Source organism: Aquarana catesbeiana, linkage group LG11, assembly GCF_042186555.1.
Source record: "Aquarana catesbeiana isolate 2022-GZ linkage group LG11, ASM4218655v1, whole genome shotgun sequence".
NCBI lineage: Eukaryota > Metazoa > Chordata > Amphibia > Anura > Ranidae > Aquarana > Aquarana catesbeiana.
In genome coordinates, this window is record NC_133334.1 from 260,503,013 (window position 1) to 260,530,980 (window position 27,968).

The 27,968-nt window shown below is 41.3% G+C and overlaps 1 protein-coding gene across 1 annotated transcript; it reads left to right on the plus strand.

Moving 5' to 3' along the window:
- The first annotated feature begins 3,975 nt into the window (after positions 1-3,975).
- FOXL1 (forkhead box L1) lies at positions 3,976-7,793 on the plus strand. The gene has a single exon (XM_073605745.1). It carries the CDS (start codon positions 4,220-4,222, stop codon positions 5,408-5,410), a length of 1,191 nt encoding a protein of 396 aa, XP_073461846.1. The 5' UTR covers positions 3,976-4,219; the 3' UTR covers positions 5,411-7,793.
- Positions 7,794-27,968: the final 20,175 nt, after the last annotated feature.

Below are 27,968 nucleotides of genomic sequence, written 5' to 3' on the forward strand. Positions count from 1 at the left end.
CTACGCTCGTAATTGTTGGCCAACATTTGTGTGACCGTGAGTATGCAAGACAAGTTGGAGCCAACAACCTTCGGACAAAAGTTCACGGTTTTGTTGTCGGAAAGTCCGATCGTGTGTACGAGGCATTAGAGTCTGCAGTTGCGAGCCGGACCTGCACCTTTTTATGTGGAATGAAGGGCTAGATTGAGGTGGACGGACCTGGACCAGTGCCGCTCCTTTACTGTGTAGCAAAGTCTTTAAACTCTTCCAGTCTAATGAGGACATCCAAGGCCAAAGATAGCTGACATCCTTCTGTAAGTAGTGGGTTGTGAGGCAAAGTGGGTGCAAGGTGAAAGTTATTGGGCGCCAGACACTTCTTGAATGCAAAAGAGATGTTTATTTCTTTTACAGTCTTTCTTTTATGAGGGAGAGAGGGTTAAGGGCCAGGACACCCTTAAGAAGTTGCAATTTCTCGGCAGACTCCGAGACTTAAATAGGAAGACAGCCGTACAGGGAAAGGCCCCAGCAAGGCGCCACGTCTGCATGTGCAGGATTGCTGTCTCCTATGGTAACAGTCTTTAACAGTTCCTAACACAAATCATACCAGTCCTCTCAGTTTCACTACAATTTCTACTTGTGGTTCTTCAGCCCCTTGAGCTCCTGGTCTCTCACTGGACCCTCTGATTCACTGACTCTGAATCCCTGGAGCTCCTCAAAGCTTTGTGGTGGTATCTCCCTCAAGCGTCACCCGCTCTTTCCTGCTGGGTCCCTAGCTTGGCACTCCAGATACTTCTCAAGCTTCACCCCTGCTAACCAGCGAGGTCCCTGGCTTGACTCACAAGGCTGCTCTGCAAGCGTCACGTCCGCTGGTTGGGTTCCTGGCTTGATCACCTCCTGAAGTTTCCCCATTCTCCACCGAGCCCGTTCGGTGAGAATATGGTTCCGGTAGTTGCTTCAGTTACTCACTGTGGTCCCTGGTAATAAGGTAAATGGTCCCTTTGTGGTGACAGCTTCCCTTCTACCTCCGACCACTGACAGGTTCTCCGGCCGGCAGAACCATCACTTCTAGTTGGACTGCAAGCCGCAGTTCCAACCCTGTGCTGCCCCCTTACTTCTGCCCTCACACAGCCTGGCAGCCCGATGCCCCCTGAGATAGGCCCAATCTCCGGCCCAGCAGCCCCGGGGCGTAAAACACACGTCCACCCAGACAGCCGTCCAGGTGGCACAGAACATAGATGACCTGACTCCACCCGAGTATATAGGTTCTCCCAGCAGGCCAAGGGATTCAGGAAAACCCCTGCCCATTGGCTGAGATACCCCATATACCCATAACCTGACCTTGGGTTGCTCTTCTCATATCTAATACCACCAAGTACCTAGTGGTAGAAGAAAAAAGTACGACAAGGTGAAACTTAGGGAGAAATCAATGGATCTCTATCAATTAACCAGGATAACTACTCCTGGCAAGTAAATTTGTGAGGAGCAACCCTGCCTAAACTACATGGTACTACAACTGTATGGATTTCAGTCTTGCAATCATGGAGGCTCAGCATCACATGTGGGCATTACCTGCATGCAAATACAGCCTGCCTGCCTGGGAACATCTGCAGTTCCAGACTGACAGCCACCATTTTAAAGCACTCTGATATTTGCATAACTCATAAAAGATAACCCACTGTTTGCATCAGGACTGAGGACTTTTGAGAGGAGAACTGAGGCAGGGGGCTGTGATGTTTTCAGGAAGCTATGTACAGCACCAGGGCCACTGATAAGGCAGTACAGCCAGCCCTCCTGTGCTGGGCCCAGGCCCCATCAGATTAAAAAGAGGGCACGGGCATCTGCCAAGTAGGTGGGCCATCTGTACTGCTTTGTGACTCATGTGGATCCCCCTGCAGCACTACCAACTTTCTCCCTCTGTCTGCGCTGCAGGGGGATCATTTCTTGTACCTATGCCCCGTTCCATCTGCTGTCTGCTCCCCATTTTGTGCTCCTCCAACCCTGCAATGCTGCCGGCTTCCCTCCTCTCCTATCCTGCTGGCAACTGCTAAGGGCAAACAGGGGGATTGTTTAAGGATGGAGAGCGGGAGACCGATAAAATATGTCATATCTACAGGCCCTTCTTTTGCCGAATGAACACAGTGAGCAATCGGTAGTGATTGCTCATTTGTCCATTTATCACTGAAGCATAGTAAACTCATTTTACTATGCTTCAGTTTGTGAATAAGGCCGGCCATACATTATACTATTTTTTTACAATTTTCTGTACAATTTTCTTTAGATTTACCTTCAACTATGTAGTGCAAGGGCCTGCCTAAATGGATACAATTAAAAGTTTTGTTTAGTTTTAACCTTATATTATATGATTTATGGTAAATCTAAAGGACAATTGTACAAGAAAGCTCAACATGTAAGGCCAGCCTAAGCAGGAAGGCTCAGAGCACTTCCTATTCATTCAGCTGAGGCTGAAGCGGGAAAGGGACCAGTGTCGGGGCACAGGGGCGCCGCCCCCCTAATCCATGTGCTATTCACTTGACCGGGTCTTGTTCAAAGAAGGTATCATTTCTGCCCATGACTGCAAAGTATACCATCGCAGCTGCGGCAGTTTTATTTGATATTTTTTGGGGAGGGGGGGCCCCATCAGATAGGCTGGATGGGGCCCCATGATTTATAAAAGCAGCCCTGTACAGCACTCTGCTGGCTCCTCTCACCAGCCTACATTGCTTAGAGAAGCATAGAGACTTAGTGGTGACATCACTGAGTCTTAAATTAGGTATATATATAAAAAAAATATGTAGAATACATTTTGGCCTAAACTGATGAAGAAATTTGTTTTTTTTTACATTTTTTGGGGGGATTTTTATTATAGCAAAAAAAATTATTTTTTTTTCAAAATTGTCGTTTTTTTTTTTTTGCGCTATAAACATCACTGAGTCTTAAATTAGCTATGAAAAAAAAAAAACATGTAGAAGAAGAATACATATCGGCCTAAACTGATGAAGAAATTCGTTCTTTTACATTTTTTGGGGGGATTTTTATTATAGTAAAAGTAAAAAATATTGTTTTTTTTTCAAAATTTTCTTTTTTTTTTTGCGGTATAAACAAAAAAAGACCGACAATTTAAAAAAAAAAACTATATGTTTCTTCATCAGTTTAGGCCGATATGTATTCTTTTTTTTTTTTTATACCTAATTTAAGACTCAGTGATGTCACCACTGCGTCTCTACGCTTCTCTAAGCAATGCAGGTAAGAACCATTGTCGCTCTTTTTTTGTTTATAGCGCAAAAAAAAAAAAAAAACAACGCAGAGGTGATCGAACACCTTCAAAAGAAAGCTCTATTTGTGGGAAAAAAAAGGACATACATCTTGCTTGGGTACAGCGTCTCACGACCACGCAATTGTCAGTTAAAGCGGCGCAGTGCCGTATCGCAAAAAATGGCCTGGTCATTAAGGGGGGCAAATCCTTCCGGTCCTTAAGTGGTTAAAAAATGTTGATGAGGGGGGGAGAAGAAATAAATCATGGAAGGCAAAAAATAAGTGGATTAAACTTCAGCAAAGTCGGGGAAATCCTTTAGTCTAACATACAAACTCGGCGGCGGCCAAGCGTTGCATTTCTGCTCTCCAGCTCGATCCAGCAGCTGCGGCGCAGAGTAATATAAGTGAATTTTGGAGTATTTTTAGCCCTCTCTCAGTGCAGGGAAGCTGCTGATTTGGGTTATTGCACACTGCCGGATCTGTGTGAACGGTGGACGTGAGATTTCAAACAGCAGATCACTTAGTTTACGTATTTGGTGCCCAGAAAATTTTCCAAATAAACACAGCTTGATTCAACTTGGGTGGGCAAGCTTATCAACAGACTAATTTCATAAACAAATGGAGCGAGCACCCAGAAAGCCATTGGCTGGTAGAGGGGAGACACGTGGAGGGGCTTGCAAACTCTTCTCTCCCTCTCTCTTCCCCCCCCCCCCTTCTCCTTTTTGCAATGAAATTTTAATTAATGTGGGTGGGCTGAGAATTGGACGACTGTTTATCATAGACAATTTATTTTCCAGCGCTAAGTCAACATAAAATAGCAAACTTACAACAATTATTTAACATTTCGAAGCTATGAGGAAGGGACACAAGCTGTGTGGAATTCACTGGCGGGATTCAGGCTGCTGCTGGGACCAGGCTCTGCTGAAGAGAGAAACTTCTGCTCTACTTTTTGGGGACGGCAGAGCGTTTTCCTGGAAGGTTCCTGAGCATGAGTTGTCTGTACAACGGCCACCTTCCTCAGCTGGGGGGTGAGGTGCCAACAAGGCCACCTCTGGTCTACCTGTATGGGGCAGAGAGGACTTTGATGCCCACTTTGGGGTTTGCTTCTTCAGGCATCCTTACCAGACAGGAGCCACCTCAGAAGCCACCTTATAGCTACATTGCCTTGATTGCCATGGCCATTAAGGAATCCCCAGACCACAAGGTCACCCTGAATGGCATCTACCAGTATATTATGGACCGTTTCCCCTTCTACCACGACAACAAGCAAGGTTGGCAGAACTCCATCAGGCACAACCTGTCCCTCAACGACTGCTTCATCAAGGTGGCCAGGGAAAAGGGCAGACCTGGGAAGGGCAGCTACTGGACCTTGGACCCTAAGTGCCTGGACATGTTTGAAAATGGCAACTTCAGAAGGAGGAAAAGGAAAGCCAAACCTCTGCCGTGCCAGGACAGCAAGAGATGTAAGGCAGAATGTGTGGCGAGATCTGGGGATGGACAATCTACCTACAAGAGGTCAGTTGTTAATGGATTGTTGGAGGAAGCTCAGATGGAGGACAGTGACCCTATCTCAGGCTGTGCTACAGAGGTCCTCTCCTCTTCTGAAGAGGATGGAGGCTTTGGAAAACTGATAAAAGTTTGCAGCTCCCCAGATATGACCTCTGTCACTCTAATGAACAGTCCACAGACATCCGGATGTCCAGTTTCCTCTCTCTTATCTGACAATGGGACTTTATCTACAACCCAGGATGAGACCAGGAGCTGCAGGATCTTCCAGGAGAGCCCCCCTGCTGAGGAGATGGACCCCATGCAAGACCTGGGCTATGAAAGGCATCTGGATGGAAATCTCAGCAGCAAGGGACCAGGAGGGGCCATCAGTGAGGAAGAGGAGGCCATCCCAAAACACCCCAAAAACTTCAGCATAGACAGCATTCTAAGCTCACAAACAACAAAAGGAGATGGAGGGGCTTCAGGGCAGCCAGGGTTCTCCAAGGTGACTATGGAGTGTCTTCCAGGTACCTATAGATATCACCCCCTCTTTCAGAGCCCCGGTATTTGCCCTCTGTTTAATACCTCCGTCATGATCGACTCCCAGATCCAGGGAAGGTTCTATCAGATAGGTCTCCCAATCCTTTCCTATCTCCCTTTAGCTCTCTCAGAGTCTGCGCTGCCCAAGTAGACCAGTAAATGTATCTAATACCACCATCATGTCTTGGAGCAGGGAAAAGCTTCTTTCAGCTCTCCAACTGTTGTGAAACTACAAATCCCAGCTTGTCCTGCAAATAAATGTTATTCAGCTGAGACCCGCAGAGCAGTAAAGTTTTGATTCTGTAACACTTTTGGCTAACCCTAACCCAACCAACTCTAACTCTAACCCTCCTAACTCTAGCCCTAACCCTCCTAACTTGAATTATAACCCTCCTAACTCAAACCCTAACCCTCCTAACTTGAACCAACTCAAACTCTAACCCTCCTAACTCTAGCCCTAACCCTCCTAATTCAAACTCTAACCCTCCTAACTCTAGCCCTAACCCTCCTAACTCAAACCCTAACCCTCCTAACTTGAATTCTAACCCTCCTAACTCAAACCCTAACCCTACTAACTTGAACTCTAACCCTCCTAACTCAAACCCTAACCCTCTTAACTCTAGCCCTAACCCTCCTAACTCGAACTCTAACCCTCCTAACTCAAACGCTAAGCCTCCTAACCCAAACCCTAACACTCCTAACTTTAACCTAACCCTCCTAACTCGAACTCTAACCCTCCTAAGTTTAACTCAAACCCGTTCTAACGCTAACCCTAACCATCTTAACTTTAATCCTTACACTCCTATCTTTAACTCAAATCCTCCTAACCCTCATGTAAAAGCTGACTGGTTGCTAAAAGCTCCATTGTAGTTCTCCTTGCACCAGGCTTTTGTGGAACTACAAGTCCCAGCTTGTCCTCATCAGCTGCAGACTCCACTCTGGATAACTGCTTTTTTTAGTGTGCTTTTTTAGTGCAGGTTTTGCCTTACAACACCCAACAGGCTCTGCGCTTGCATTAAACAGACGCGCAGCTGTTCACTGATTAGACAAAGATATGCGTTTTGCCAAGTCTGTTGGCATTCAGATTGGCATTACGTCATCCTAATAAATTCATTGTGGGCGTGGCCATGTGTAAATTATTCTCTCCAACGTTCAGGTACAGATCAGTGTCAAAATATCCTGTTCCATTTTATGCAAACAGAGGTCTTCTTGCAAACCATTGCCGTTGCACTGCTGATCTCTCTTCAATGGCAGCATACATTTAATATAAAGGGACAAATTTGCTTTTAATTTTGGGATCCAGAGAAGGCTGGGACCCATAATTTGGCAACAGCTGGAGTGACGAAACTTGCCACCTGCTGATTTTTGAGCTAAATTCATGTTAAATGATACCAGCTCTGCAGTCCTGCTGCCACTGCAATGGCCAGAAGTCACTTTATCTACAGGATACAGTACAGGCTGGGACTTGTGGTTCATCAGCATGGAAAATCACACCTACAATTGTGCTTCAATGTCCTAGGCTCACCATAGTCCAAACAATTAGGATTGCACAATCTCCTTTAGATCTACCATCAACAATGAAATGCAAGGGCCTGCCTGATTGGATACTAATTCAATTGATGACCTAAGGGCCTGTCTGATTGCATGCAAATCAATTGGCTAGATTAGGTAGGTGCTTATATGACATAAATTTTGGTAAAGTCCTATACATAGATTGTACGGTCAGATTGCAATGTGTATGGTGACCCTAAAGGAGTTTGTATAGTGTTTGGACAGCTTTTTTTTTATTTTGCAGCTGTTGTAAGTCTCCATGGGGTTGATTTACTAAAACTAGAGAGTGCAAAACCTGGTGCAGCTCTGCATTGCAACCAATCAGCTTGCAGGTTTTTTGTCCAAGCTTAATTTACCAAGCTGAAGTTCGAAGCTGATTGGCTACCATGCACAGCTGCACCGGGATTTTGCACTCCCCAGTTTTAGTAAATAATCACCTATATGACAAATATTAAGACTGGGTGAGACTTGTAGTTCCACAGCAGCTTGCTTCTTCTTGAATAAGGTTTAAATGCAACTGGCTTCTGCAGTAGCACTACAACACCCAGCATGCTCTGCTCCCCCAAATGCACATTGCTTTTCTATGCATTGCGCTATGCAGTCCAGACAGAACCGAAGCCTCATTAATAAAGGGCACATTGTATTATAGCAGAACGTACCTGTAATGCCTGCAGTAAACGCAAATGTACATTTTATTCAATTGCATTGCACAGAAATATCCAGCTGAATTGCTCCACCTCTTATTTCTCCATCAAATAACCTCACATAAGCTTTTAGCAATGTAGTATCACCCACACAAAAATTCTAACCAAATGTATATGTCATCGTTTGTATGCTCCACCATGGCTTTTGCAGGGGGGGAGATATAATTTAACATCTGCAGAAGAAGTTTGTGAATATTTTGTTTTAGGATCAATAAATACAGAAATTTTACTTTTTTCTTTTTTTTTTTTTTCTTTTGTCTATTATGGGAATAAAAACATGGATTTTGAACTTGTTTCCTGTGTTATTTTATTGCTGCAGATTTTAATGTATTTTTGAAGATTTAAGAAATACAAATGTGTGTGTGTGGGGGGTTATATTGATGTTGGGGGAGGGGAGGGGGGGAGGGTATGTGTATTAACCCCTGCTGTCCTGCATAGTAGGGGTCTATAAATAGCTCCCTGGACCAATGATATGTCTGGACTTTGATGTATCTATCTCTTTCTCACAGTCTGGGGTCATCAAAGTTGGAGGAACAAAGCTGCAATGTCATCTGGGAACTCCGTATGGGGTCTGTAAATTCCGAGTATATTCAGCCGTCGCTCTCTTTTATACTGCGATAGAAAATATTAAGAGAATTTTATTCATATTTACCAAATATCTACTATTGTTTATATCGAGTATTTTAAAATGGATCTTTAAAAATAAATGTATTCACAATATCTGCAAACAAAAATGATCATTATATTTTCTATGTGATATAAAAGTAATAATAGGTAATAGTGTATGTGACTGTGGGGGGGGGGGGGGGGACATTAGAGTGTAAGCTCTTCTGGTGTGGAGACTGGTGGGACTGGCTCAGTGTTCTCTGTACAGCACTGCAGTATATGTCGGAGCTATATAAATATATAATAATAATGATAATAATAATAATAATAGTGTGTGACTGTGGGGGCACACTAGAGTGTAAGCTTCTCTGGTGAAAAACTAAAGGGAATGGCTCAGTGTTCTTTGTACAGCACTGCAGTATATGTCAGAGTTATATAAATGTATAATAATAATAATAGTGTGTGACTGTGGGTGGACATTAGAGTGAAAGCTCCTCTGGTACAGAGTCTGATGTGACTGACTCAATGTACTCTGTACATCACTAGGGTATATGTCAGAGCTATATACATGTATAATAATAATAGTGTGTGACTGTGGGGGGAACATTAGAGTGTAAGCTCCTCTGGTGCAGAGACTGATGCGACTGGCTCAGTGTTCTCTGTGCAGCACTGCGATATATGTCAGAGCTATAAATAATAAATACAATACTAATAATAGTTAAAAAGCATACAAAGGTATAATAATAGTGTGTGACTGTGGTGGGGACTTTAGAGTGTAAGCTCCTCTGCTGCAGAGAAGATGTGACTGACTCAGTGTTCTCTGTACAGCACTGCAGTATATGTCAGAGCTATATACATGTACAGTATAATAATAGTGGTATGTGACTGCATACCTCCCAACTTTTTGAGATGGGAATGAAGGACACCTATCAGCAAAAGTATGCAGGGATAGGACACGCCCCCTGCCACGCCCCCCTTAAAGGAGAATTGTACTAAAAAACAAGATTGGTTAAACTTCTTAAGTGCTTTTTTTTTACCACTACTATTCCTTTATATTGGCTTTTGAAATTTACAAATGCAGCAATTTAGAATTTGGATGAAAGGTTTAGCACTGGGAAACACTTTTTGATAGATAAAAAGTGCATTTTATATACAACTATATAGATCAGACCAAAATGAGGGACAAATGAGGAGGAATGAGGGACAGAGGGACATTGCTCCAAATCTGGGACAGTCCCTCGAAATCAGGGACAGTTGGGAGCTATGTGGCTGTGATAGGATGATTTTTTTTTTTTAAAGGAATGGCTCAGTGCTCTCTGTACAGCACTGTGGTATATATCAGCTCTATATAAATGTATAATAACAATAATAATTTACTGTGGTGGTGACACTAGAGTGTAAGCGTCTCTGATGCAGAGACTGATGTGACTGACGCAGTATATTCTGTACAACACGATGGAATATGACAGAGATATATAAATGTGTATAATGATGTTAGTGTGTGTGGCATTAGAGTGTAAGCTTCTCTGGTGCAGAGACTGACGTGATTAGCTCAGTGTTCTGTGTACAGCACTGTGGTATATGTCAAAGCTATATAAATGGAGAGTAATAATAGTGGTATGTGACTGTGATAGGATGATCTTTTTAAAGGTAATAATAGGTAACAGTGTGTGTGACTGGTGGCTGGGACATTAGAGTGTAAGCTCCACTGGTGCAGAGACTAATGGCAATGGCTCAGTGTTCTCTGTACAACACTGCAGTTAATGTCAGAGCTATAAAAATGTAGAATACTAGTATGTGACTGTGCGGGGACGTTAGAATGTAAGCTCCTCTGGGATATTAGAGTGTAAGCTCCTCTGGTGCAGAGACTGATGTGACTGGGGATCAGTTCTCTCTGTACAGCACTATGGTGAGTGTGTGAGTGTAGTTCATAGTAAGTACTGTTGTTTTTAGTTGAGACCCCTGATGTTGTAAGCTTGTTGTTAGCTCTTTTGCCAGCCGTAAAGATTAATTTCCACACTTTCTTACGCCGTCTAATCATTTTTCTCTCCATATTGCATTTTACTATTTTAGACATAGAAATATGGCATTTTAACTTATGTTATCATTCCATAGAATAAATAATTACATTTATAATATAAATATTTGAGTTCCATTGTGATACAGAAAATCTGATATATTTATGACAGTATATATCTAAAGGCTGACAAATATGTTGTATGCCTTAAAAATAAAGCGATACAAAGAGGTATATTTTATAAGTCATTTAAGTAATAATTAATAAGCAATTTATCATTCAATCAATATCTATATAGTGGAACACAATAAATCAGATTAATCCACAACAATAAAAATGACACCAACCCATTTCTATCTATTACTCTTTGACTTTCTTTACAGTCTGTTTAAATCCTTATTTCACAGTCTGATGCAGCTACAAATTATATATACTCTGTAATATAAATAATTTGTATTTTTCTTTGATCCACGTGGTTTTCATTGGAAGAACTGTAAAAGCAGATCATAGCGCGATCTTTAAAAATCCTTAAAAACTTTTTATATAGCGACGCGATAAATATAGATTTTATAGCTATGAGCGCTGATGTTTTCAACATTAACTCGATTTAAGAGGGAGATAGACTGAGAAGAATGAGACGGAGATGAAGGATAGTGACAAACTCTATTTGTTCATCTTATGTTTAAATAATAATAAAAAAAAAAACCAAAAAAACTAAAAGGTCAGTTTATATAACTGCCTATTTTTTCCATTCCTGACCAAAACACAGCTGGGAAAGTCAGACGCATGTCTGCAGAGTCCGCCGATCGCCTCTGTATTCCGAGACAAAAAAAGAAATCAAATAATAATTACCACCCCACAGTCACACACTATTATTATTATGCATTTTATAGCTCTGACACATACCGCAGTGCTGTACAAAGAACACTGAGCCAGTTGCATCAGTCTCTGCACCAGAGGAGCTTACACTCTAATGTCCTCCTATCCCTTCTGTATTGAACTGTATTGTAATTGTATTGTACCCCTTTATATTGTAAAGCGCTGCGTAAACTGTTGGTGCCATAAAAATCCTGTAGAATAATAATAATAATAATGTCCCACAACAGTCACTTACTATTGTTATTATACATTTATATGGTTCTGGCAGACACCGTAGTGCTGTACAGTGAACACTGAGCCAGTAACATCAGTCTCTGCACCATAAGAGCTTACACTCTAATTCTCACCCCCACTCATACATTCACTCACTCACAGTCACACATTCACCCACTGTCACACATTCACCCCCAGTCACACATTCACCCCCACACATTTACCCACAGTCACACATTCACCCACAGTCACACATTATTATTATTATTATACATTTATATAGCGCTAACATATACTGCAGTGCTGTACAGAGAACACTGAGCCAGTCACATCAGTCTCTGCAGCAGAGGAGCTTACACTCTAATGTCTCCCGCACAGTCACACACTATTATCATTATACATTTATATGCTGTAGCTTTGACATATACTGCAGCGCTGTACAGAGAACACTGAACCCATGGCATCAGTTTTTGTACCAGAGGAGCTTACAATCTAATGTCTTACCACAGTCATGCACTATTATTATACATTATAATTATTGTTATTATTATTATACAGGATTTATTTAGCGCCAACAGCTTGTGCAGCGCTTTACAACATGAGGGGAGACAGTACAGTTACAATACAATTTATTACAGAAGGAGCCATCAGAAGATGGGGACACTGTAGTCATAAAGGGATGGACATGGTCAGCAACAATACTCAGGTAGGTTGTGGGGTTTAAATGATGATCAATTGGTACAAAGGGACCCAAAGTGTGCCAAGAAAATACCCCCCCCCCCACATCATTACACCCCCACCACCAGCCTGAACCGGTGATACAAGGCAGGATGGATCCATGCTTTCATGTTGTTTACACAAAATTCTGACCGACCATCTGAATGTCGCAGCTGAAATCGAGACTCATCAGACCAGGCAACGTTTTTCCAATCTTCTATTGTCCAATTTTGGTGATCCTGTGTGAATTGTAGCCTCAGTTTCCTGTTCTTAGCTGACAGGAGTGGCACCCGGTGGGGTCTTCTGCTGCTGTAGCCCATCTGCTTCAAGGTTCGATGTTTTGTGCATTCAGAGATGGAATTCTGCATACCGTGGGTGTAACGAGTGGTTATTGGAGTTACTGTTGCCATTCTATCATCTGGAACCAGTCTGCCCATTCTCCACTGACCTCTGACATCAACAAGGCATTTTCCTCCACACAACTGCTGCTCACTGGATATTTTCTCTTTTTCGGACCATTCTCTGTAGACCTGAGAGAGATGGTTGTTTGTGAAAATCCCAGTAGATCAGCAGTTTTAAAAAATACTCAGACCAGCCCGTCTGGCACCAACAACCATGTCATGTTCAAAGTCACCTAAATCCCCTTTCTTCCCCATTCTGATGCTTCGTTTGAACTTCAGCAAGTCGTCTTCACTGTGTCTAGATGCCTAAATGCATCGAGTAGCTGCCATGTGATTGGCTGATTAGCAATTTGTGTTACCAAACAATTGAACAGGTGTACCTAATAAAGTACCCAATAAAGTGGCCAGTGAATGCGTGTGTGTATATATATATACATGGGTGGCACAGTGGTGTAGTGGGTAGCACTCTCGCCTAGCAGTAAGAAGGGTCGTTGGTTGGAATCCCAACCACGACACTACCTGCCTGGAGTTTGCATGTTCTCCCTGTGTCTGCGTGGGTTTCCTCCGGGTACTCCGGTTTCCTCCCACACTCCAAAGACATGCTGGTAGGTTAATTGGATCCTGTCTAAATTGTCCCTAGTATATGAATGTGAGTTAGGGACCTTAGATTGTAAGCTCCTTGAGGGTAGGGACTGATGTGAATGTACAATGTATATGTAAAGCGCTGCGTAAATTGACGGCGCTATATAAGTACCTGAAATAAATATATATATTTATATATAGGTGTGCCTATTACATTAGGGTGTGCACCCCAAAGCTCAAACACACATGTATTTTTCTGCAGCCTCAGCTGCATGGAACAACGAATGAATGGGAAGTGCTATGTGCTGAGTGGCTACCTGTTCATTCACAAACTGAAGCATAGTAACACAGTTTACTATGCTTCAGCTATGAATGGACACAGTAAATGAGTGTGTTCATTTAGAAAAGGAAGGGGCCAGTAAATTACATATTTACTAGCCCCTTCCCCCGCTTTGTATCCTGAAACATCCCCTGCAGCGACCGGGGGGGGGGGGGGGGAGAGGAGAAGAGGGAAGCGGCAGCACTGCAGAGAGGGGGGCCAACAAGGAGGGGGAAGCCTGGCCAGTAGGGGGAATCAGCACTGCACATAGTGATTAGGTTGTGCCCAGGCACACCTGGCACACCCCCCCTGCACACGCCTATGATTGCAACATTTTAGCAAGTCACAAGAGAAGAGGCTGCAGCAGGGGCTGATCTGTGTCAGGCATTACATGATTGTGTCATCTCTGACCTGACTTCTCAGTCCAGGAAGTAGACAGTGACCCCGGCCTGAACAAAGATGGCGCCGTCCTTCTGGAGAGGAAAAAAAAAAAGAGCTGTGGTGTGTCACACACATGGGAGGGGGTGGAGCATTGGCTCTTCCTGTATCCTATGAAAACAGGTTTTACATCGATCGGGGACTCTCCTGGCAAAACAAGCAGCAAACGCCTGGGATCCGTCCGTCTGGCTTAAATAATTTCAATGCGCATTTTCTGAATTCCTTCGCCATCTTTATACAGCGCCAGCGCTCCCTCTCGAAGTGGCGCGCTGTTTGTGGCGGCCCCTCGAGGACTCTCCGCTGAGGGTCAGGGAAGGTTTGTAATAATAAAGATGGTTTCTTTATTTGTGTCCGACGTTCCTCTGCCAAGTGTTTCTCGGAGCCGCCGGACGTCTTGGCGGTGGGGGGGGGGGGGGGGGGCGGTCGTATCTGGCGTTAGTGGTGCCCCAGGCTTCATCGGCGAGAAATCAGCGAGATTATTTGCTATAAATATCTTTGGCTTAGAAGGAGTTACCCGCCGTGACCCGCTGCTGGCAGAAAATAAATGGGGTGTGTGGAAAAATCTTCTTGCAATCTGGATTTTACGTCTTCAGCTTCTCTCCCAACATCTTCACATCGTTCTCATCACTGGGTCTCTGCGCTTCTCTAGCACCTTCCCGTTCCGGCCGATAGCAGATTGACATCCCGGAGGGCCTTTCGTCCTTCTGAGTGGACGCCATAAGACATCCTCCCAGAGGGCGCCACACAGCGGCGCGATCTGTCACTATACTGACCCCCCCCGGCCTGTATCATGTGATCACTGTGACCAATCATAGCAGATCACGTGACAATTGTAAGCAATGGATGGCCTCCTTTTATGCCAATCCATTGTATACAATTGTGTTGCTAGCTGTGATTGGTCACAGCGATCACATGGTACACAAAGGGCCAATCACAGCTCATCTGTACCATGTGGTTAGCTTTGGCCAATCACAGCTAATCGCAACAAAAGACACTGAATGAGTCAGTTTTCATTAAGTAAAATTCTTGCTTATAGCAAAGAAAATCACTGCTATAAGCAATTATAATGTGTACAAAATAAACAAATGAAAATATCCTGATCACTTCCCCAGAGTAGTACAGTGTTACTATGGTAACACTGTATTGCTCTGGCCACAGTGTGTTAAAAATCATAAAAAGATAAAAAAAAATGTTATAAAAAAATAAAATGAAAAAGATGTAATAAAAAAGAAAAAAAGAAAAAGAAAAATTGAAAACATTATTATTTTTTTTAATTCTTATTTTACGTACTGTAACCAGTATGGTAACACTGTATTGCTCTGGTCACAGTGTGTTAAAAAATCATAAAAAGATAAAAAAAAAGATGTAATAAAAAATAAAATGAAAAAGATGTAATAAAAAAGAAAAAAAAGAAAAAGAAAAATTGAAAACATTATTATTACTATTTTTTTATTTTACATACTGTAACCAGTATGGTAACACTGTATTGCTCTGGTCACAGTGTGCTAAAAATCATAAAAAAAGATGTAATAAAAAATAAAAAAATAAAACGAAAAAGATGTAATAAAAAAGAAAAAAAAAAGAAAAAGAATAATTGAAAACATTATTATTTTTATTTTTTTTTTTAATTTTACATATTGTAACTGTACTGTACTGTAACTAGTATGGTAACAGGGAAGGGAAGTCCATCTTGTACTGCTGCATCACTGTCTATGTACTAAACTGTACTTGCCATAATTATTTCCTATTTGGTGTTTTTACTGGATGGATTTCTATGTTTCTATTTTTCAAATAAACATATATTTTTTATATATAATTGATAATTTCATTTTTTTTTTTGCACCTTAAAAATCCCACAATTCCGCCATCTACTATTCCTAGTATGGTAACACTGTATTGCTCTGGTCATAGTGTGTTAAAAATCATAAAAAGATAAAAAAGATGTAACAAAAAATAAAAAATAAAATGAAAAAGATGTAATAAAAAAGAAAAAAAAGAAAAAGAAAGATTGAAAACATTATTTTTTTACATTTTTAAAAAAATTTTACATACTGTAACCAGTATGGTAACACTATATTGCTCTGGTCACAGTGCGTTAAAAATCATAAAAAGATTTAAAAAAAAGATGTAATAAAAAAGAAAAAAAGAAAAAGAAAAATTGAAAACATTATTTTTATTTTTTTTTTATTTTACATACTGTAACCAGTATGGTAACACTGTTTTGCTCTGGTCACAGTGTGTTAAAATCATAAAAAGATAAAAAAGATGTAATAAAAAATAAAAAATAAAATGAAAAAGATGTAATAAAAAAAAAAAAAAAAGAAAAATTGAAAACATTAATATATATATATTTTTTTATGTTACATACTCTAACCAGTATGGTAACACTGTATTGCTCTGGTGACAGTGTATTAAAAATCATAAAAAGGTAAAAAAAGATGTAATAAAAAATAAAATGAAAAAGATGTAATAAAAATAAAAGAAAAAGAAAAATTGAAAACATTATTTTTTTATTTTTTTTATTTTACATACTGTAACCAGTATGGTAACACCATATTGCTCTAGTCACAGTGTGCTAAAAATCATAAAAAGATAAAAAAATGTAATAAAAAATAAAATGAAAAAGATGTAATAAAAAAGAAAAAAAATGAAAACATTATTATTTTTTTAATTTTTTTTTATTTTACACACTGTAACCAGTCAGTGTCCCCGATCACTAGTGACAGTATGTATAAAAAAAGTACACTTTTTAAAAATTTCTTAATTTGTCAAACATTTGTGACAATCAATTTCAACTTCAAAAAACCCGCCTCTTACTAATTACCTTGGACTGTCTACCTTCCAAAAAGGGGGTAATTTGGGGGGTATTTGTACTGTCCTGACATTTTCGGGCCTCAAGAAATGAGATAGGCCGTCAGTACATCAGGATTGATCAATTTACAGATATATATATATATATATATACTATACATTGTGGACTCTATAACTTTCCTACAGACTAAATAATATACACTGATTTGGGTTATTTTCACTAAGGAAATGTAGCAGAATACTTTTTGACCTAAATTTATGAAGAAACGTTATTTGCAAATTTTTTATTACAAAAACAAAGACAAATGTGTTAATTTTTGGTATTTTTTTTGTCTATTTAGAAAAAAAATAAAATCCCAGTGGTGATTAAATACCACCAAAAGAAAGCTATATTTGTGTGAAAAAAAATGATAAAAATTTAGTTTGGGTACAGCGTTGCAGAAATTATTTTGGCTTAAATTTATGAAGAAATATTACTTATTTGCAAAGTTTTAGAAAAGAAACAAAGAAAAAAAGCTCTATTTGTTTAAAGAAAAAAAAATGAAAAAATTTCATATGTGTACAGTGTTACATGACCGCGCAATTGTCATTCAAAGTGTGACAGCGCTGGAAGTATAAAACCTGCCTGGGCAGGAAGGGGGTGAAAGTGTCTGGTATGGAAGCGGCTAGACAATGCAGACAGATTATGGCTGGTGGGAGGAGTCATTGCTCCTCTGAAGAGTCCTGATGCAAGCAGCGGATTGGCCCTTGGGGGGCTTCTTTCTCTTTTTCTTTACATATCTTATTTTAGACCCAGCAATGTCATCACGGGGTCTCTGTGCTTCTCTATGCAATGCAGGCAGTTCATGGCTGGTGGGAGGGGCTGGCAGGGGGCTGTACATGGCTTCCTGAAAACATCCCAGCCCCCTGCCTCAGTACTCCTCTCCAGAGCCCTCAGTCCTGATGCAAGCAGTAGGAGGAGTTATGCAAATATAAAATGCCTTGATGGGTGAATATCAGTCTGGAGGAGTGGCTGTATTTGCATGGTAACGCCCTCATGTGAGGCCACGCCTCCATGATTGAAAGGACTAAATTCCAATGAATGAAAGGGGCGGACCAGGGACAGTCATCCTGGGGAGGAAAGGGCTAGATGATGTTGGATGTCCTCCAGCCGGGAAATGAGGCGGGGCTCTATCTGACTTGCTGCAGCTTCTAATGCACATTGTGAGAAGCTCACAGTGTGCAGTGAAATCAGAGTAAGGCATTTCAGTCCAAGAGAGGAGCCGGTACAACTGTGCAAGACTGAAGAGAAGACCGGAGTCCCCCTTTAATAGAATAAAACTGCCCAGAGGAGCCCTGGGTCCACCGTTGATCCAGAGGAAGGCCTTCTTATTGCAAAAATCGCTCATTACGGGTGTAAAAAAAAAAAAAAAAAAGTTGAACAAGCACAAACTTGTTTCTTTCTCCGCTCTAAATATAGCCGCGCCGGGTCAGCAGATTTAGTTGCATGTAACGGAACGAAAAGAAAAAATGAAGAGCCTGTCCAAGAATTTTCTTAACCAAGTAGAACCTTCCAGTTATTTCCTGACATGAAGAAATCCGAGGGAATGAATCGAATTAGGCTCGGTATTAGGCATTACCCCGGACAGCGCGCTGTCTTCTGCCACGTCCAGAGACCGGAACCCCAACGCTTCGGCTCCGCCGGGAGGAGACGGCCGGATTTTATCTTAATGTGGAACAAAAATTATAAAAAGTAACAGATATATCGCTGCCAATGTTCACCGAGACACGCCGATTATAAAAAGTACCAGCGAGCCAAAAACTCAACCTCCGCATGGATTAAAAAAAAAAAATAAAAAAAAATAAAATAAAATAACAAAAATCACTAAAATATTAATTTTTATTTCTATAGCACCGACCTATTCCATGGAGCAGGGGTATTAAAGTGGACCTGTCATCAGCTATTGTATTTCATACTAAGTAATGTATCAGTTTCAGTGGCGGCCCGTCTGTGAGCCCGGCCCCTAATCTACATGCAGGGCGCCGGATGCATGGATTCCAATGGGGTTTTTTTTTTTTTGGAAGCACATGATTAGAGCCTGAAGCTCTAATTGGCTTAAAAAAAGGATGGGCTCGGGGCGCAGAGCACTGTGCCCTGAGCCCACCCAGTTGTGTGACAATAGCGAATTAATATTCGCTATTGTCTTCCTGATTCTCCTCCCAGCCAATCAGGAAGCGGGCCCTGAGACCCGATTGGCTCAGGACTCCCTGGCCATTCGGGTCTCAGGACACACTTCCTGTTCAGAAGGAGAAGCAACAGCCCGGCTCTTCCTTCCCTCTGCCTCCTAAGGTAAGATCTCCCGCTGGGGGGCGCCTTCTGATCTGTCTAACGCAGGGGGTGCTTGCGATGATCGCCGCCTTCCTATCCGCCATCCGTCTCCCCCTGCGCTTGTTGGGTGGTGTTAGTTTGCCGCCCCCCCTCTAAATATTTAGCACTGCACGCCACTGCTCTTGAAGTCCAGAGTACGCAAATATGCGGCCCAAATTGACACTAGTTCTGGTGACCTGGGGGTCCCCAAAGGATTCCCTTAATTTGCAGGGATTTCCCCTCACTTCCTGTTTTAGCTATGGGACAGGAAGTGAAGGTAAATCTCAACAATGGGACACAGATGGTGAAAATAAATCTGAAAGGGGTTATAACCCTCCCTTATTCTATCCAAAATGAAAAAAAAAATTTTTTTACTATAGTTCTATTTTAATTTGATGTGATGACAGAGTTACACCTCTTTTTTTTTTTGGTATTGTTCTTTTGACACGTTTAGTATTTTTGCTGTGCACTCCAACCCTGGACAGGAAGTCAGCACTGGTGATGAGCCGAGCATACTTGGGTTCAGTTCGGGGAATACAACTAAAGTTTGGGTGCTGATTTCGGAACCCCATTAAAGTCAATGGGAGTTGAATGGTAAAAACAGTTCTGGACACTTTCTGGGCTAATAGATAAGGTATTGTCAAATAAATGGCATGGGTTGGCGGGGAGAGGGGGCTGGGTACTGCCATGGGTAACATGTGCCCATGTTTTTTTAATTTTTTTTAATGTTTCAATCTATAATAGACCCCTAAGACCCCTTTCACACTGGAGGCGTTTTTCAGGCGCTTTAGCGCTAAAAATAGCGCCTGAAAAATGCCTCATCTGCAGTCCAAGTGTGAGAGAGTGCTTTCAAACTGGGGCGCTGCGCTGGCAGGATGTAAAAAAAAGTCCTGCAAGCAGCTTCTTTGGGGCGCTTTAGGAGCGGTGTATACACTGCTCCTAAAGCGCCCCTGCCCATTGAAATCAATGGGCAGTGCCGCCGAAGCGCGTTGGCAGCGGCGCTTTGTGGGCACATTTAACCCTTTATTCGGCCGCTAGCGGGGGGGTTAAAAGCGCCCCGCTAGCGGCCGAAAATCACCTCTAAAACGACGGTAAAGCGCCGCTAAAACTAGCGGCGCTTTACCACTAACACGCCCCCGCTGTCAGAGTGAAAGGGCTCTAACTGGGCATGCAGCCTGGCAGGCCAGGAATGGGGGAAGAGTGTGCACCCTCCTTTACTGAACCACAGCTGGACAACCAGGCTAGACGTGCACTGACGAAATTTTTTTTTTTTTCTGTTTTCGTTTCATTTGTTTTTTTTCGTTTCTCGGATCATTTGTTATTTTGATCATTCAGAACTTTGGATGCATTCGAATTTGCTACGTTCCATTCGTTTAGATGCAGCATTCGTTCTTTCGGATAATTCGGAACTTCGGATAAATTCGTATTCGTAACTGCCAAATTGGAAAGGAAATTCCAATACCTATAGTTTAATAGTTTATAGCTATTATTATAGTTTTTATTATTATTATTGTTATTTATTATTAATAAATAATAATAAAAAACTATAATAATGGCTAATAATTTAAATATAATAGAGAATAGGAAAAACTAAATTATTCGAATGTCTTTTGCTCTATCGGATTTTCGAATTTTCGGATTTTCGTTCTTATTTTCGGATTTTCGAATTTTCGGATTTTCGTTCTTATTTTCGGATTTTCGTTCTTACAAATTTTCGTTCTTTTAGAAAAAAATAGTCAAATAGTCTTTCGTTCTTTCGGATGCTTCCGTATAGATGAATATGCGGAATTTTGACGAAAAACGAATTCGAAACGAAGCAAATTGAACATGTCCACACCAGGCCACATGCCCTGAACATGGAGGGGGTTGGGTACCTTGCTGATGAATACAAGGGCCTCCTCCGCCACTGAGGTTGTGGGGGTCTGTGGGCGGGAGGCTTAAAGGAATCTGGAAGCCCCCTTAACAGTAAGTGGGATCCCAGATACAGCCCCCCCATGTGAGTGAGTGAAATCCTTTAAAAATAAAGTCCCATGATATACATCCATTTTTAACCACTTGACCCCTGGAAGATTTACCCCCTTCATGACCAGACCATTTTTTGCGATACGGCACTGCGTTACTTTATTTTACCCGACAATCGTGCGGTCGTGTGACGCTGTACCCAAATAAAATTGATTTTCTTTTTTTCCCATAAATAGAGCTTTACTTTGGTGGTATTTGATCACCTCTGCGGTTTTTATTTTTTGCACTATAAACAAAAAAAGACCGACAATTTTGAATAAAAAAATATTTTTTTTTACTTTCTGCTATAAAACATCCAATAAAAAAATGTACAAAATCTAATTTCTTCATAAATTTAGGCCAATATGTATTCTGCTACTTATTTTTGGTTAAAAAATCCCAATAAGTGTATATTGATTGGTTTGCACAAAAGTTATAGCGTCTACAAAATAGGGGATAGATTTATGGAATTTTAATTTTTTTACTGCAACATTGCGGCGGACAAATCGTACACTAAGTGATACTTTTAATCCTTTTTTGGGGAACAGTGACACCAATACAGTGGTGATCGGTGCTAAAAAAATATGCACTGTCACTGTACTAATGACACTGGCAGGGAAGGGGTTAACATCAGAGGCAATCAAAGGGTTAAATGTGTTCCTAGGGAGTGCTTGCTAAACTGTGGGGGAGGGGCTTGTACTGGGGGAAGACAGAGATCCGTGTTCCTGCTTAGCAGAAACACAGGATCTCTGTCTTCCTTTGTCACAGAACCGCCATCTGCCTTGTTTACATACGTTCTACCTCTGTCGGAAACAAACGGCGGTTCCTGCCGGACCAGCTGATTGGCTCCTGCTGTGTCCAATCACATTGTGAGCGCACAGGAGCTGCCTCCCCGCAGCAAATGTATGGGGAGCGGTCAGCATGAAGATAAATCAATGCGATTTTGCATTGAAGTCAATGGGACACAATTTTGCATTGAAGTCAATAAGAGGCGATTTTGCATTGCTTCCATTCATTCAGGAGTCGGGACACAGACACAGTCCTCCGCCGCCGCTGCCACTATGTGCGAATGGAGGGGCGGCTGTCAATGGGACACAATTTTGCATTGAAGTCAATGGGACGCGATTTTGCATTGAAGTCAATGGGGGGGGGGGGGTGTTTTTGCATTAAAGTCAATGGGATGCAATTTTGCATTAAAGACAATGGGACACAATTTTGCATTGAAGTCAACGCGAGGCGATTTTGAATTGAAGCCAATGGGATTTGATTTTGCATGGAAGTCAATAGGGGGCGTTTTTGCATTGTAGTCAATAGGACGCAATTTTGCATTGAAGTCAATGCGACACAATTTTGCCTTGAAGTCAATAGGAGCATTTTTGCATTGAAGTAAATGGTACGTAATTTTGCATTGATGTCAATGATATGCGATTTTGCATTGAAGTCAATGGGACACAATTTTGCATTGAAGTCAGTAGGACGCAATTTTGCATTGTAGCTAATAGGACGCAATTTTTTGCACTGAAGTCCACGGGACGCAATTTTGAATTGAAGTCAATAGGGGCGTTTTTGCATTGAAGTAAGTGGTACGCAATTTTGCATTGAAGTCAATGAAATGCGATTTTGCATTGAAGTCAATGGGATGTGATTTTGCCTTAAAGTCAATAGGACGTAACTTACCATTATCAACACCTTTTTTTTTTTGGGCAAAACACCAATAACCCTATTTTCGCCCGATAATTTTCGGTGGCCGATTAATTGCTGCATCCCTAGTTTGGACCGATCCTTCAGCTCATCCCTGGTCACCATTATTAAAGATTTTAAAGCATTTCCTTGCAGTAAGTTCCAGCAATGTCTGCAGATATAATGGAGGTCGATATTAGAAAGAATTGTATATTGTATAGACACCTAATTGTGATTTATATTTTAATATTTAGCGATCCCCGCCCCCCCCCCCCCTCCCCCCACAACTTCTTATTTTTCCTTCAGTTTGCTGACACCAATAAATGTAATAAATAGGATTACAAGAATTTTTTTTTTTATGACTCCAGTTTACAGTCGTCCTCGGGGATCGGTATGCAGAACTACAAATAAATAAAACTTAACCAGCGATATCATCGCCGCAGTGGGGGGCCCGAAGGTCGACCAGCGATGGCGTTGCATAAGGAAACGTGTTTTAACTTAAAGAACAATTCCGAGCAAATATACAAAAACTCACTTTAGTGCATATATATGTGTGTATTCCTTCCGCGGCGAGTACAGCAATCCTGAGAAAAACTGAGTCGCCCCACTCCAGCTGAAAGCTGCAATCAGGCTGGCGGTGGCGGGTGTCTTCCATGTAAGTGGTTGGATTGGTGGGGGAGGGGGGGGGGGTGCTTCAGTGGGCTTCCAGCCTGGGAGATGGAAGGGGTCGGGTATTGGCGACCAGAGATGAGCAAAGTGATTTTGGCAAAATTATTTTCGTATTGTCGTAATTTGTATTTCTGTGCTGTCATTTAAATGTTTCTATTTTTTTGTTTGTACTTTTATTTTATTTTTTTTTTAATTGTTGTTTTTTTTAACCACTTCAGCTCCGGAAGATTTACCCCCTTTTATGAAGAGTCCAATTTTTGCGATACAGCACTGCGTTGCTTTAACTGACAATTGCGCAGTCGTGCAGTGCTGCACCCAAATAAAATTTTTTTCCCATAAATAGAGCTTTCTTTTGGTGGTATTTGATCACCTCTGCGGTTTTTATTTTTTGCGCTATAAACAAAAAAAGACCAACAATTTTGAAAAAAAAAATTTTTTTTTTACTTTCTGCTATAAAACATATCCAACATGTCCAGTAAAAAAAAAAATGCAAAAAATCTAATTTCTTCATAGATTTAGGCCAATATGTATTCTGCTACATATTTTTGTTAAAAAAATTCCCAATGATCGTATTATGATTGGTTTGCGCAAAAGTTATCGTGTCTACAAACTATGCGATAGATTTACGTAATTTTGAATTTTGTTTTTACTAGTAATGGCAGCGATCAGCGATTTTTAGCGAGACTGCGACATTGCGGATTTATAAGGGGGCAAAAGGGTCAACTGTCCTTAGCCCGCTTGACAGAAGCCCCCCCCCCCCATACAAAGATAATATAAAACAATAAAAAAAATTATAAATGTATAATAAAATAATATAAAATATATAATAATAAAAAAATGACTTATTAAATGACAGAAGCCCCCCTACCATACAAAAATAATAAAAACTATATACATAAAATTATATAAAATAAATAATAAAATAATATAAAATATATAATAATAAAAAATGACTTATTAAATGACAGAAGCCCCCCTACCATACAAAAATAATAAAAACTATATACATAAAATTATATAAAATAAATAATAAAATAATATAAAATATATAATAATAAAAAATGACTTATTAAATGACAGAAGCCCCCCTACCATACAAAAATAATAAAAACTATAAACATAAAATTATATAAAATAAAAAATAAATTATAAAATAAAATAAAATATATAATAATAATAAAATGACTTAATAAATGACATAAGGGCCCTCCCCTCTAAATAAAACTAATATAAAACAATACAAAAAATATATATAAAATATAAAAAAAAATAAATAGGGCCACCCTCTATACAACAATAATATAAAACAATACAAAAAAAATTATAAAATAATAAAAAATAAATAATACAATAATATAAAATGTATAATATCAGAAAATTACTTAATTTTATCAAACGTTTGGCCGTATCTTGGAAACTAATATTTTGCCTGCCATCATCTGTAAAAGTTCTTACTCTGGATTGGTCGTTTTTAAAAACAAATTTTGGTGGTTCTTAAAGAGGAACTGCAGTCTGCTCACATAATTTGTAATAAAAAACATCTTTGCCATTCTGAAGCTTCCCTCCAACCAATTTGCATATTATTTTATATATATACTGTAATACTGTACTTGGCAAATATGCTGCAGAAATTTCCCTCCACTGAGTCTGGCTGCGACCATTTTAACTGTGGGCAGCTGAAGCTGCTGCCTGTTCACTTCCTGGATTTACACAGACACACAGAGGCACACCTCCAGCTCTGCAGCTCTGATTGGCCCTCTTATGACTCAGCCCCCCTCCCTTCCTGGCAAACTCTCACCTAATGACCAGACAAGAAACATGAAGTGGGCTGTATAAGGTATTTACTGGCAGAAAAAAATGTTTTACTATAAAAAGTTTAAACAACAAGGGCAGAGGATTTAATCGATGGAAAGATGAAAAAACTACTGAAGGTCCGCTTTAATGTTGTTTTCTACATCTTCTCCAAAGACTGAGGGTCGGTTCACACATGGGCAACACGACTTTAGCGCGACTTTGTACCGCGACTTCAACGCGGCTTCAGCGCGACTTTAGCGCGACTTCAGCGCGACTTCAGCGCGACTTCGGCAAATTACGAGGCGACTTGAAGTCGCCTCCATGACAGGCGACTTCGCCTGTGGCCAATCACCTCTCTGGGAGGGAGGGGGGGAGGGAGGGGTTTTCTCTGCAAAGTCGCTTGACTTTACAGAGAGATCCGACTTGCAGGCGACTTACATTGAGTTGAATGGGTACAAATCGCCTACAAGTCGGATAGAAGTAGTACAGGAGTCTTTTCTGAAGTCGGAGCGACTTCAGTAGTGTCAATTAAGACGCTCCCATTGCCTACCATGTTAACCTAAATGCAAAGCGACTTGGGGCGACTTGGGGCGACTTGGGGCGACTTGAGGGCGTACAAGTCGGATCCCAAGTCGCCCCAGTGTGAACCGAGCCTTAGGTTATTCAGTAAGTTACATTTACTGAATAAGGGCTGGTTCACACCCCAAAAATGTACTCCAGATCCGTTCCGGATGCATTTCTGCATGTGTGTTTTTAACATGTTTTTACGAGTTCCAGTGTGTTTTTGATGCATTTTCGGATGCATTCCAGATGCTTTTTTTTTTTTTTCTTTTTTTCCTGCTTTTCACTGTACTGCATACCTCCCAACTTTTTGAGATCGGAATGAGGGATACCTACCAGCAAATGTATGTAGGCATAGGACACGCCCCCTGCAACACCCCTTTAAAGGAAAATTAACCCCAAAAAAAGGTTAATTAAATCCACAAGGACTTTTTTTTTTACCACTACTATTACTTTATATTGGCTTTTAAAATTTACAAATGCAGCAATTTAGAAATCAGATGAAAGGTTTAGCACTGGTAAACACTTTTTGATAGATAAAAATTGCATTTTATATACATCTATATAGATCAGACCAAAATGAGGGACAAATGAGGAGGAATGAGGGACAGAGGGACATTGTTCCAAATCAGGGACAGTCCCTCGAAATCAGGGACAGTTGGGAGCTATGGTCTCAACCAACAACAACAGTACTTAGTATGAACTACAGTCACACACTCACCACAGTGCTGTACAGAGAGAACTCCAAATCAGGGACAGTTGGGAAGTATTCTGTACTGGGGTCTGGTGCATTTTTGATGTGTTCCAGTGCATTCTGGTGCGTTTTTGATGCGTTTTACCACATTTCAGTACAGTTTAGTGCAGGAGAAATGCAACATGTTCTACCTTTTTTTTTTCTGGAACTGGAATGCCCTGGAACTGATCGCACTGGTGTGAACTATGCTGTCAGAAACCTCGTAACCTACTTTCCATGCGATTTTGATGCAGGGAAAAAACGCACTAGACTGCATGTGGCGTGACCTGGCCCTGAGTCCCATGGACTCTAATGTCGCATGAAAGTCGCAAAACCATGGGATCGTAGCAGTGTAAACTGAGCCTAGAAGTTTAAAGGAAGAAAAAATGCCATCTTTAACCCTTGACCTACAATCTTTGGAAGTCTCTTGAATTTGTTACATTGTTAACCAAACCCATGTAGCGCAGAGCCAGGAAAAAAAAAAGAAAGAAACACTCGATAAGTCATGCAATCTTCGGTAATACTTAAAAGGACTTTGGTGGACTTCGCTTTGTTGTGCGTAATTTTTACAGATGTGAAAACACTTTAAAAAAAACGATTTCGAGTCGTTCCGACTGAGAACAGTTGACACCGTCGCACATAAAAATTACATATTCCATGCGGCGCCGACGGAGAAAATATGTTGCAAAACGTGAACTTTCAACTGCCACCTCTCCGCGGCCTCCGTTTGATATTTTGGCCGAGTAAACGCGACGCGGTGGACCACCTTTACAGCCTTCGTTCCATGCTGAGATGAAGAGCGACGCTCATCATAAATCACCACCGAAAGCAAGACCACCGTGACTCGCCAGATAGAAAGACGCAACCCGCTGTGGAGCCCGCGGACCCTTGAAAAGACCTTACGTATCGAGGAGGGGGATCGATATTTCAGACGCTTAACTGACTGATGGAGATGACAAAACTCCCGCAGAATTTTTAACAACCTTTTTTTTGTTTTTTTGTTTTTTTTTTTAACTTGCCCCGAATTTTTCTTTTAAAACGCTGACTCTCATTCCTGCCTCGACCTCCAGCTCCCGGATTATTGCAGACGGTAAAACATAAAGACGTTTCCCTGCGCCGCGTGTTGGGCTGGGTGGTATGGAATCCCTCCAAATCATCGCGCCCCCGTGGGTTCTAATTTACAGGCATTTTTTCACGTAAAAAACTCGTCGGGCTGAAAGGGACCCTTTGTGTGATAACATCTGCGCGCCCCGAGCCGCTCACGCAGTGTGTAATTTGACGAGCGCTCTGCTCAATTAAAAGGTATGGAGTGTGTGAAGGCGCTGTCTATCACCATCGTGCTTCGGAGTCCTAAACAGGGACGGGTCGGGTTTCGGAGAAATCAGAGGTCAAACGTTTAAACATGGCTGCCGGGTGACACGTGCGGCGTCTTTAAGGGACACTCCGACAACAATATTGAAGTCCTATTGATCTTTCAGTTTAAGTCTACATTCCAATACATTGTCACTAGGGCAGGGATGTGAGCAAGAGGGGCGGCTGCCCTGGGCTCTGGGGGGGGGGGGGCTTGGCTCTAGAATAGGTGATATGGTAGAGGTGGAAATGGCATTTTTTTGGGGGGGGGGATTTGTATTGTGCTAGTAGGGATGATTGTGGGGTATTTGGGCTAAGATGGTGGTTGGGGGATAC